General features: G+C 43.7%; 1 protein-coding gene across 5 annotated transcripts in view; it reads left to right on the top strand.

Moving 5' to 3' along the window:
• The window catches only part of FNDC3A (fibronectin type III domain containing 3A), a 171,185-nt gene that overhangs the window by 45,827 nt on the left and 111,661 nt on the right, over positions 1-13,697 (top strand). For all 5 annotated transcript variants that reach the window (XM_069970013.1, XM_069970012.1, XM_069970016.1 and 2 more), the window contains one exon: positions 1,415-1,552. In XM_069970013.1, coding sequence (XP_069826114.1) covers positions 1,433-1,552 — 120 coding nt within the window. In that variant the 5' untranslated portion in view covers positions 1,415-1,432. The remainder of the gene's footprint in view (positions 1-1,414; positions 1,553-13,697) is intronic.

The raw sequence follows: 13,697 nt of genomic DNA on the forward strand, positions 1-13,697 counted from the left end.
TACTTACTGAATTATCAAATATACATGTATTCTTTGAAGATGATAACCACTTGACATGGCAGGGTCAGCTTCTCAAGTGTTTGCAGTTTTTTTCCCCCCCAGTGTTGAAAGAAAGATGGCTTTGGCTGTAAAGCATTCACAAGTGGTGCATTCATTAAAGGAATAAAGTTATATTATTCACGTTAAAATCTCTTCTCTTAATGGAAGCTTGAAAGGTTATATCCTAATTTATTTTTGCTTTAGGGTTGTATCACACATGGGGCAGAGGAATAAAAAATGTCTTAAGGCGGCCATACATCTTCAGTAACTGATGGAAGAACATGTGTTCTTAGAGAACGCTCATGTTAATCCAAACCCAAGCGTGCAGCATTTGATTACCGTGGCTAAAGAACTTGGATACAGCCATGTTTTCCGGGACTCCCTTGGGCTGTAACTTCTTCAACCACCGATAATCAAATGCCACACGCTTTGGTTCGGATTAACCCAACTGTGCTTGAGGTTCAATCATCTCTGTCCATTATTTCTCCCATCCTCCCCATACACATTATTCATCACACCCGCACCCTATGTCTACCAACATCAACTGTCATTGGACTTTAGGAGATACTCATACACCTTATACCCATGGCCAACAAAAGTATAAGGTCTATGGGGACCTTTAGACAATGTAAACTTGGACAGTCTATAGACGAGCCAGATTTTCAAACAGTCTGGACCACTGTGATCATACTGGATTATCTTTATACTGGTGGTGGGTTCAGACAACTCTAAAGTGTATGGCAATCTCACAACTCTCCCTTTAACCTTTACAAGGCCCAATCCATCTACCTTGTTTGTAAGGGCTGAGTACTGTTCTTAATGGTCGTTTACAGCTACAATCCTAAAACACAGATTGGTAATTGTGCAGAGAGGGCTGCACCAGTGATCGCTCGATTCTACATGCAGCACCTCCCTGCCATTATTTGTTCTGACAGGTTAAAATAAAAAATCAATGCCACACATCTCCCTTTGTCATTGACGATTTGTAGCCAGTGATTGTGTTTTTTTTCCTTAACCTGTCAGTACGACCCAATCAGCAATGAACAAATGTTTGTTCATCAGGTGATCGCTGCCGCTATTACACAGGGCTTTTTTATCGGCCTTTAAATGTCCTATAACTAAGAAGGCCTATCTTAACATGAGTTATACTCTCTGCATAAAACAGATTGGAACATTTTTTTCAAATATCTCTGATGGTGCATGATGCTGTATGTGAACAAAGGGGCCATCAAGGTTGTCAGATTCCTAAATCTGAAGAATATAATTGACCATTTAATGACTTGGAGGTTCATCATATTTACTGTAGGAAAAGTTTCTTGCATGCAGTGTGTATCTAAAAATTACATTTTTATGATTTTTGTTTTTCTTTGTACAGGGATTGAAGCCATTGTAAATGTATGTTTTATCCATGATGGCAGACCATCATCCTCCACCGCTGGACACCACCCCAATACTAACAACTGATATTCCGCTTCTGCCCGCACCCATTGTAAATGGAGAAGGCAACCAACAGGTAAGACTGCTTCTTTTATCCTTTTGTAATCTTTGAACTTACACTTATAAATGTTTGGTATACTACAGATATTTATTTTCACCTTTTAAAGAAACATGTCATTTTATATTTCTTCATATCTTAAAGGGACATTCTGGAACATTCATTTTATATTTAGAAGAAAAAGTGAAAAAAAAAAAAGTAAAATAAAATTGACCTCACTTGCCTCCATCTCTTCGCCAGTGCTTCTGGCTCCTGCCGTACATGAAATGCACACTTGGCTAATCCACTGGTTGTAGTGATGACCCACCTCACCAGTGAATGGCTGAGAAGGCATTTCCTGTGTATCAAGTAAGTGCTCTGGAACAGGCATTGGTGGGGAGATTGGGGACAGGTGAGTCCTTTTTTTTTTTTTTTTTTTTCTTGGTCCTTTTTAAATAAGAAAATGACTGGTCCTGAATACTATTTATTTATTTACTTTTTACTTACAGCAGAACAATTTTATAGATAAAGTTTCTTCAAAAACCGTTTCAGCAATATACATGCTTAGGTGACCCACCCTCATTAAATTGCTGACTATAATACCGTATGTTCAGCCATAGTAGATTCATTTGTTACAGTGTCAGCAAAGTAGATGAGAGTTTAAGACATCTCCACTTACTGTGAAAGCATTTACGTTCAGGTTTTGTTGCAGATTAGCCGTGGATTTGTGGCAGAAATCCTTGCTTCATTTGCAGCAGCCATATTCGCTGTGTGAACATACACATAGCTCATGTCAGTACTTGGTGGTATACTATTCATACCTAAGCCCATATTTTTATAGGTTACTTGTTTAGGGATTACATCAGTGCAGTATTGGTAATCTACAAACTATGAACTGTTTCAGTGTTCGCATGAAAGATGACTTGGTGGCAGACTGCCAGAAACATTTCTACACTCACTTGATTGTGCTGATAGAGTACTCTGCTTCATGTTCCACTGAGTCCACAATCTAATTTGTTGACTAAGACGAGTGACGTGCAGAGGGTCACAAGCTGCGCACGAGGGAATGCAATTCGGTTTTCCCGATTCCGATTCGAGCCTTATGGTATATTAAAAGATAAATAGATCCGGTGGTGTACGTCTGCTATTTCCAATTTCTATCATTGGGATTTAACAGGCAGAGCCAGCCAAACCAGCCGTATGCCTCATCCACCTTGCTGTGGGGTGCAGCTCATGCTGCCATCACCTTTTCTTCCGAGAAGGCGATTCTGAACTGGAATACAACAGGAATTTTGAGAAAACTTAAAGTAACATTGTCACCCCCTTTTTGCATTCTGACTTCTCTACACAGGTGTAATGGGTAAATTTAGCAGTTTTCATACCTTATTTTATATCATGCGTCATGGTGCTTGTTCAAGTAAAAAGTCATCTTTTATCATCTGCAGATTGTGTTAAATGGGCGGGGCTTCACAACATCAGCACCACTTAGCCCCGCCCACCCAGCTGGGTTTACAAATGTCCCTGCAGCTCCGGTGCTCAGGGGATTTATGTAGAGGCGCATTGCCTCTACATAAATTCCAATCGCACGGAGCCCGTGTGAAAATCATGGCACTGATTAAGGCTGCGGTTAGCAGCTGAAACGCGTTGGTGTATCTGTTGGTGGGGGGGGGGGGGGGGTTGCCGCAGTGTGTGCACGGTGTTTGGGTGAGAGGTGGGGCTCCGTCTGTATCCACCCGGCCGGGAGCTGGACTCATCTTTTCGTTTTGCTACCTATGACCTGTGACTGATATTGAGCTATAAGTACTCCACTCTGATCATTTGGTCACTAGTCCCTAAAGGATCATTTACGTGGGCCCATTATTTTCAAATTAAAGTTTGTTAGAACCTTCACTCCTATCAAACGAACAATCACTTAAAATGACAAAAGTCAAGGACCACATGAATGATCCATTAATTGTTTATGTGGCAGATCACTTTCGCCATTTTAACCCGAATGATCATTCTGTGTAAAAAGGTTGCTTGCTTAGTGGGCGCACCGTCCCTCTGTATTCTGCCACGCTGCTCTTCTGAGGCTGGTGGGACACATGCATTATGATTGAGGCATGGGCCCCTTATATTAGTTATTACAGCTGTATTCTAGAACACATTTCTATATAGAAAAAAATTAGCTGGAACAATTGTGAAGCACGCATTTCTGCGACTCGAGCCCTTCTGAGATGGCATGGTAATAAATAATGCATGTGCCAGAAACAAATAATAATGGATATGTTTTCATGTGGTGAGTTCTGTCGGATATGAGATTGTAATTGCTTTACTTTTGTTTTGTTTGATGCACATAGACAGTGTCTGCCTTTAATTGTCCCGCCGCATACTCAGCCTACTGAGACTCATTGATGCCTGCCGGAACCTTTATTAATGATATTATTCTCTGCAGGTTGTGTTCTTATTTCATATTTGTTTGTTGTGAGGTTCTGTCCGTTTTTTTTTTATTAATAAGAAAAATACAGAAGTAAAGATATACATAATCTACAAATTCTAGGGCCTTCCTGGTATTTTAAGGAAAGGAGAAAAAAAAACAAAGGTAACCACTGTCCAAAATTCTTTTTAGCTGTGAGAAATGTTGAAGTATACATTAATACCCACATTGTCCAAAGATCTTCCTGTATTTGGTTCTATTAGAGATTAGTGAACTTTGGTTGATACTGTGGGGGCATGGGGACAGGTAAATATAATTTCTATATTATGTTCCCACACACCCCTGCCTGCACTGGATTTTTCATTTCTCCTTTAAAGGGGTTGTGTCATTATGTGAAATTAAACCTAATTTAAAGTGTACAAGCCTGTCCATATATGCCTACTTCTGAGTGAAGTTTGCCTATATACATGTTGTGGGTAGGTATGGCTTAAATGAGCACTGTCACTTGAAAAAAAAAAAAGGTATATTATTATAAGTGTGGGCTAAGTGTGTGTGGCTGATAATGTAAGGAGGAGAATGAGGAGAGTGCTTAGCTGCATGCTTTTCTCACGCTCCTTCTGGTGATCAGTTAGGGTCTGAACACTAAGAGGGACATGTATGAACGCTGCCTCCCTGACGTTAACCCAGGGAGAAAGCGCAGATTTACCCCTTCTCCCTGGCATACGCCAGCCATGTCCCCTGGTCTTCTGATTAGCAGGCAAGGGGGTGCGGCAAGGCGGAGAGGAGGCGTGGCCTCCTTTGTGCCTGATTTACCATAATTTAGGCCGTCTCGCAGGCATAAATCATAACAAAAATCTACACCTGCTCAGGAGTAAGTGTACCTTTCTGCGCCTGCCATACGGCAGACGCTGGTCAGCCATATTTCACTAAGAGGCGTGCATCTCTAAGTGAATTTGTCCGGGGCCCAATTTACCACCGGCGTATGAGTAAATGTCGCCCTAAAACCTTGACAAATCAAACTTCTGACATGCCTGTAGGTGGACTCTAACACAATATTCAGTATACTGTGTCCAAGTAAATTATGATTTCAAACTTATTGATCTGGATTATGAATTATGAAGGTGCTTGGGACATTTCTAAAGCATATACAATTTTATAATATTGTTTTGTCTTTTTTTGTGTAGGCTATGTTCACACAACGTAAGTTCCGTTCCACGGAGCTTACGTAGTGCTGCCTTCTGAAGGAATCCCAGCCGAGTGTATATACATAGTATACACTCCGGCCGGGGTAAAAAACTGACATGTCAGTCTTCTGCAGCCGCTATTCATTGAATAGCGGCCGCAGAAAACCCTGTCAGTGCACACTATGGAGCGAGCGGCTCTGTCCGCTCGCTCCATTATGTGCAGTGGGGAGTTCTGATGCGGGCGCACACTGATGCACCCGCATCAGAACTTAGCGGCGCTAAAGATCATCCGGTCAGTACTGCAGTACCGGCCGAGATGATCTTTTCAGAGACCGGTCGTTCCGTGCATCTTGCAGTCAATTTTCCACAGCTCCAAAGTTAAATTGAGGGGATATTCCACCTTAAGTCACATTTCCTCGGGTCAGGATGAAATCTCATCATGTGAGGGATCAACTTTCATATCCTTATTGCATAAATCTTTGCCAAGTTTTCATACTCTAGGATTAGTAAGGAGATTGGGCAATAAAAATCATTGCCAATGCCTCTATATCTGGTTCAAGTAGAGTAAACACATCCTCTCCTGAGGAATCCGGCACGTTACCGCTGTCAAATCCATAGCTAAATATCTCAAGCAGTAATGGGAGGATATTGTCCCCATAAATTTTAAATAACTCAATTGGCAAACCATCTAATGCCTTTATGCCTCGGAGTTGATCCCACAGTTAATTTAAGTGCCCCCCTTTAGTAAGCGGTGCGTGTAACAGGAGGCTTTTATAAGGTGTCTGACTTGTTAATGGAATTCCTTCTCGGTGTGCCAGTATGTCTTTTATCTCACGATTCAATCTCAGAAATAGAGTTGTATAGTACCCACTCTTTTAGTATGATATTAGGTGTAGGGATAAAAGAATCATAGCAGATCCTAATTTCATAATGTTCTTTCCTCTAGTTATAAGGGGTCGTAAACTGCACAGTAAGCAGCAGAGAGGCTTCTCCTCCTTGTGTAGCAACACTGATCCAGATGCAACCAAGGCTGTTGAAGCCGCCCATATCCATGAGAGTTTTAGAAAGTTTATTACGGTCAATACATTTGTCTTCCTGGCAAAAAATCAACTAGAGTTCTCTTCCGGCCACTTGTTCACCTCTCTCATAAAATGTTATGCATGTTAAAGATGACCATCAGGCAGGGCTGTGGAGTCTGCGTCGTGGAGTCTGAGTCGGAGATGGAGCTAGTTTTGGCTGGCGTCGGAGTCTGAGTTTGAGTCGGAGCTAGCTTTGGTTGGAGTCGGAAAAAAATGTTCCAACTCCAGCTTCAAAAAAATATTTTAAAAATGTAGAACTGAATTTTGATATGAATTTTACAAGCTTTGCTCATGAATATATATTATGAGCAACATTCTAATAAGACACTGGCCCTATTACATAAGGGTGGTTGGGGAATATATCAGTAATAGGACACTGGCCCTATTACATAAGTGTGGTCATGGAAAAGTTGTTGGTCACTATTTGGCAGTCTGTTTCTGAGCTGGAAGAGTCCATTGTGTGGGGGGGAGATCTGTGCTGTTCTCTTCCTGGATGCTGGATGACTGTATATGAGCAGCAGTGTAATATGAAGATATCCTGTGTAATATAGAGTAGGAGGAGAAGACATATGTAGTGTAGCTGTAACCTCTGTCCTCAGTGTGGTGTTTTCTCTCTGGGAGAAGATTGTGTGTTTTTCTTCAGTGTTCAATGGCTGCAGCTCTGTGTGTGTGTGTGTGTGTGTGTGTGTGTGTGCGTGCGTACGCACGCTATGGCTGCAGTAGGCTGTGTGTGTGCTATGACTACAGCAGGCTGTGTTTGTGTATGCTATAGCTGCAGCAGGCTGTGTGTATGTGTGCTATGACTGCAGCAAGCTGTGTGTGTGTGTGTGTGTGTGTATGTGCACAATATGGCTGCAGCAGGCTGTGTGTATGTGTGCTGTGGCCAAAAGCAGGCTGTGTGTGTGTGGTGCACTATGGCTGCAGCAAGCTGTGTGTGTATGTATGTGCTATGGCTGCAGCATGCTGTGTGTGTGTGTGTGTGTGCTATGGCTGCAGCAGGCTGTGTGTATGTGTGCTACGGCTGCAGCAGGCTGTGTGTGTGTACTATAGCTGCAGCAGGCTGTGTGGGTGTGTCTGTATGCTAGGCTGCAGCAGGCTGTGTGTGCGTGCTATTGCGTGCCCCCACAGTGACCTTCTATATCACTGTGTGACCTCTATATCACTATGTGTGACCCCTCTCTATATCACTATGTGTGACCCCTCTCTATATCACTATTTTGACCCCTCTCTATATCACTATTTTGAGCCCTCTGTATCACTATGGCTGACCTCTATATCACAGGGATCTGGCAGTGTTAGCAGTGTTTCTTTAAGTATGGTGAATGTTTAGTTAGAAACATAGAAGATTGTCAGCAGAAAAAGACCACCTTCTCCTTCTAGTCTTGTTATGAGTTGTTCAGGACATAGAGGCTGGAGACTGGCAGCATCCACTGCACACACAGGAGAATCTGCTTTATGTACAGTATTCCTTTATTCCCTTAGAAGTCGCCCCAGGATCATGTAGGACATTAGGGAGAAGCTGCTGAGCCAGTGTGATAAATAACTCCCCTTGTATATGACCGGCCATTTATGAAGGAGCAGGAGTCTGAGTCGGGAGTCTGAGTCGGTCCTGATAAAATTCAGGAGTCTGAGTTGGAGTCGGAGCTGCGGCTTACCGACTCCACAGCCCTGCCATCAGGTACACTCTTTTTAAAATAACCCATGAATCGAACGGCGCCATCACGGCAAAAGCCGATGCCGCAATGATGCCGCGTCATGGAGGGGCAGGGGTTTCCTCCCACTGGGGTCGGGAAGGAATTTTTCTCCCTGTGATGAGGAAGATGGCATCTGCCTCATGAGGGTTTTTGCCTTCCTCTGGATCAACACAGTGGGGTTATTAAAGGGTAAACTTGATAGACTCTTGTCTTTTTTCATCCTTATTAACTAGATAACTATCATAGTCAGCAGACCATCTATATTAACGTGAGCATGGTTGCCCAGATTTTTCTTGCTTCACAGCAACACACATTTGACACGGAACAGAATTTAAAGTGGTTTTCTGGGCACTAAGTATTGAACACCCATCCACAGGTATCAGTGCCTGATCATTGGGATGCCTAGACACCCCCCATCAAGCACAATAAATGACTTGAAACAGCTGGCAGATCAGTGGGCGTCTCCAAGAATAAGTGCACCGCACCATATAGCCATCAATCTATTCATTCTCCATGTGGTTCTTGAACATTACTCTTGAACAACTCTACATTCCCCTTATTCCAGGGTCCAGTTTTCCTTTGTTCTTGAGATCGGAGAAATATTTGCTATTAAGTATAACAACTGGTATGTCATGAAATGAGAGCGTTCAACTACTGAGCACTGTTTTGTGTTATATCAAGCATGTCAAAAGAGGTCCAAGAAGAGTGAGGGTTCTTCTCTTCTTGGAAAATCGCACAAGAACATATTCAGACTTAAAAACACTCCCAGGGAAGGCTGCCAGCTATGGGTAAGAAGCCGCCATAGCCTTCAGACAGTCGGCACTCCTGCCACAGTTAGCCGATTTGGCCAACTTTGTCTTAAGTATATTGGGCTGTAAAGTTGTTGCCCTCCAATGTATTTTCAACTTTAAAAGTGTCAAGGTCAGGCTGAATAAAAAATAGAAAAATAATCTTGCTTGTTGTGATCTACTGGTGCAATTTCAACAGTGCCCAGTCCTTGCATCCCACCACTTTATGGAACCCCCTCCGACACTGGGAATGACCACATCAGAGTGGCAGTGGCAGAGGAGCAAGTACAGAAGTAACCTGGTCGGGCTGCTTTTAGAAGTAAAAACATTTCACTGGATAACCCCTTTAAGCATACACACAATATTGTATACATTATTATAGAAATCATTATAGTATCTGCCGTACTTTACCAGGATGTAATACTTTCTCTGAACACTGATTCAGCAGAAGCATCCAGGTCCTTTGAGGAGTCGCCATGTCCGGCGTGTGTCTAGCCATAATGATATGACACATACATCGATGTGTTTGCGTCACACCCTAATGTAGAGCTTGGAGACGTCTTCCTATTGTGCCCTTCTTGTCAGCGTTCGGTGAATTTCCTGTGACATAGATGGAGCCGCAGCTAAATGCTTATTAATTACTGTTTAGCTTGCCTGCTCCTGCTCTCTGCAATAAGCTCCAGCAGAATGTTAATATCTAATAGTCTATGTATTCCAACATATTTCCAGAGACACAAGCAAAAGCTGCCTAGTGTACAGTAGATGTCTCGGTGGCCAATAAAACCGCTGTATTTGTTTATTAAAACTCCTGTCTACCATTTATTTTCTGCCTCGGGCTGCCAGGTATATTGCCGGCTGGGGAGGCTTCTTACTTCTCCTTCTGTGATTTGCCAGTAAGCGCTCATTCCATTATTCTGTATTTTGAGAATCGGTATTATCAGAAGAGGAAAAAAAACTGAAAAAATTGTATTTATTTCTGACAGTATTTTATTATCCGGATAGGTCAGTTTGTTAGAAAATACATATAATGACATATTTTCCTACAAATAGACATATCAAGATAATAAATTACTTTACAATCAACTGGTGCCAGAAAGTGGCGAGGTGTGTAATTTACTGTTTATTTCTATTAAAAATAAGCTCCAATCTTCCAGTACTTATCAGCTGCTGTCTGTGCTGCAGGAAGTGGTATTTTTTGTAGTCTGGAGAGCAGAAGAGGTTTTCTATTGGGGATTTTCTACTGCTCTGGATAGTTCCTGACATGGACAGAGGTGGCAGCAGAGATCACTGTGTCAGACTTAAAGGGATTATCCAGCGCTACAAAAACATGGCCACTTTTCCCCCTACTGTTGTCTCTAGTTCAAATGCGGTTTGCAATTAAGCTCCATTTACTTCAATGGAACTGAGTTTCAAAACCCCACCCAATCTGGAGACAACAGTAGGGGGAAAGTGGCCATGTTTTTGTAGCGCTGGATAACCCCTTTAAGAGAATAAACCACTTCCTGCAGGACATACAGCAGCTGATAACTACTGGAAGACTTGAGATTTTTTAATAGAAGTAAATTACCAATTTCTGGCCCTTTCTGGCACCAGTTGAATTGAAAGATTTGTTTTTTTGTGAACTACCCTTTTAAATATATATAACAATATCAGTTTTTATTTGTGCTGATACCTAGTGGCTAAACAGGTTGCACCACAATGATCTCATTTTAGAGCGGTTGTACAGGGTGCCCCCATGCACATGTCATTCATTTTTAGAGTACCTGTGGTGGGCCTTTTGACTAATATAGCATAATGTAATGTACTAGTGACTACATTTGGTATGTTTCCAGCATTGATCTATTTTGTTTCCTGCATTTGAGCCCTGCAAAGAAAGTATATGTTTAAGAAACAGGTCAAGAAACTTTGTCACTCTAGTGTAGTGTAGATTACTCACGCTTTGGGTAAGGATCCTTTTACACATGATGCTTTCTCCGCCAGGGGGCGCAAAATTGCAGTGCCTTTACACAGCATGAGAAATTGAGTACCCGGGCTGCACGAACGATCATTGTATCGTTTGTGCAGCCCTGGAAACTAACAGCACAGATATGTATATATCCATGCTGTCAGTTTCCATATGACAAGCAGTCTGTACTTGGCACCCTGCTTGTGATCCAGCATCCCACTGTCCAGTCCTAAGTATTGAAGGGTTCTCTGCTCCTTGATAGTTAGAGCAGGGGGTCTGCTGTCATACAACATCCAATTTCCTGTGATATTCTGCACAGGGGACCAGTGCCAGGCTACTTTTGCCCCTCCAACAAAAGACGTTCTCTGGTCATTAAGGGGTTGGAGTACGTAAATAGTTGAAACTCTCATGTGTGCCTCAGCTTGCTGTCCATGCTATGCCATATGTACTTCAATGTGTTCTCTATGCCATGTGTCCTGCAATGTGTTGCCCATGCTTTGCCATGTGTCCTGCATTGTTGTCTGTGCCATGTCTCCTCACCATATTGTCCATGCTATGCCATGTGTCCTGCTATGTTGTCTGTGCCATGTCTCCTCACCATATTGTCCATGCTATGCCATGTGTCCTGCTATGTTGTCTGTGCCATGTCTCCTCACCATATTGTCCATGCTATGCCATGTGTGCTCCAGTGTTGTCTGTGCCATGTCTCCTCACCATATTGTCCATGCTATGCCATGTGTCCTGCAGTGTTGTCTGTGCCATGTCTCCTCACCATATTGTCCATGCTATGCCATGTGTCCTGCTATGTTGTCTGTGCCATGTCTCCTCACCATATTGTCCATGCTATGCCATGTGTCCTGCAGTGTTGTCTGTGCCATGTCTCCTCACCATATTGTCCATGCTATGCCATGTCTCCTGCAGTGTTGTCTGTGCCATGTCTCCTTACCATATTGTCCATGCTATGCCATGTGTCCTGCAGTGTTGTCTGTGCCATGTCTCCTCCTCACCATATTGTCCATGCTATGCCATGTGTGCTGCAGTGTTGTCTGTGCCATGTCTCCTTACCATATTGTCCATGCTATGCCATGTGTCCTGCAGTGTTGTCTGTGCCATGTCTCCTCACCATATTGTCCATGCTATGCCATGTGTGCTGCAGTGTTGTCTGTGCCATGTCTCCTCACCATATTGTCCATGCTATGCCATGTGTGCTGCAGTGTTGTCTGTGCCATGTCTCCTCACCATATTGACCATGCTATGCCATGTGTCCTGCAGTGTTGTCTGTGCCATGTCTCCTCCTCACCATATTGTCCATGCTATGCCATGTGTCCTGCAGTGTTGTCTGTGCCATGTCTCCTCACCATATTGTCCATGCTATGCCATGTGTGCTGCAGTGTTGTCTGTGCCATGTCTCCTCACCATATTGCCCATGCTATGCCATATGTCCTGCAGTGTTGTCTGTGCCATGTCTCCTCACCATATTGTCCATGCTATGCCATGTGTCCTGCAGTGTTGTCTGTGCCATGTCTCCTCCTCACCATATTGTCCATGCTATGCCATGTGTCCTGCAGTGTTGTCTGTGCCATGTCTCCTCACCATATTGTCCATGCTATGCCATGTGTGCTGCAGTGTTGTCTGTGCCATGTCTCCTCACCATATTGTCCATGCTATGCCATGTGTCCTGCAGTGTTGTCTGTGCCATGTCTCCTCACCATATTGTCCATGCTATGCCATGTGTCCTGCTATGTTGTCTGTGCCATGTCTCCTCACCATATTGTCCATGCTATGCCATGTGTCCTGTAGCATGTTGTCTGTGCCATGTCTCCTCACCATATTGTCCATGCTATGCCATGTGTCCTGCTATGTTGTCTGTGCCATGTCTCCTTACCATATTGTCTATGCTATGCCATGTGTCCTGCTATGTTGTCTGTGCCATGTCTCCTCACCATATTGTCCATGCTATGCCATGTGTCCTGCAGTGTTGTCTGTGCCATGTCTCCTCCTCACCATATTGTCCATGCTATGCCATGTGTCCTGCAGTGTTGTCTGTGCCATGTCTCCTCACCATATTGTCCATGCTATGCCATGTGTGCTGCAGTGTTGTCTGTGCCATGTCTCCTCACCATATTGCCCATGCTATGCCATATGTCCTGCAGTGTTGTCTGTACCATGTCTCCTCACCATATTGTCCATGCTATGACATGTGTCCTGCAGTGTTGTCTGTGCCATGTCTCCTCACCATATTGTCCATGCTATGCCATGTGTGCTGCAGTGTTGTCTGTGCCATGTCTCCTCACCATATTGTCCATGCTATGCCATGTGTGCTGCAGTGTTGTCTGTGCCATGTCTCCTCACCATATTGTCCATGCTATGCCATGTGTCCTGCTATGTTGTCTGTGCCATGTCTCCTCACCATATTGTCCATGCTATGCCATGTGTCCTGTAGCATGTTGTCTGTGCCATGTCTCCTCACCATATTGTCCATGCTATGCCATGTGTGCTGCAGTGTTGTCTGTGCCATGTCTCCTCACCATATTGTCCATGCTATGCCATGTGTGCTGCAGTGTTGTCTGTGCCATGTCTCCTCACCATATTGTCCATGCTATGCCATGTGTCCTGCTATGTTGTCTGTGCCATGTCTCCTCACCATATTGTCCATGCTATGCCATGTGTCCTGCATTGTTGTCTGTGCCATGTCTCCTCACCATATTGTCCATGCTATGCCATATGTGCTGCAGTGTTGTCTGTGCCATGTCTCCTCACCATATTGTCCATGCTATGCCATGTGTCCTGTAGCATGTTGTCTGTGCCATGTCTCCTCACCATATTGTCCATGCTATGCCATGTGTGCTGCAGTGTTGTCTGTGCCATGTCTCCTCACCATATTGTCCATGCTATGCCATGTGTCCTGCTATGTTGTCTGTGCCATGTCTCCTCACCATATTGTCCATGCTATGCCATGTGTCCTGCATTGTTGTCTGTGCCATGTCTCCTCACCATATTGTCCATGCTATGCCATGTGTCCTGCAGTGTTGTCTGTGCCATGTCTCCTCACCATATTATCCATGCTATGCCATGTGT

This window comes from Dendropsophus ebraccatus, chromosome 5 (assembly GCF_027789765.1).
Source record: "Dendropsophus ebraccatus isolate aDenEbr1 chromosome 5, aDenEbr1.pat, whole genome shotgun sequence".
NCBI lineage: Eukaryota > Metazoa > Chordata > Amphibia > Anura > Hylidae > Dendropsophus > Dendropsophus ebraccatus.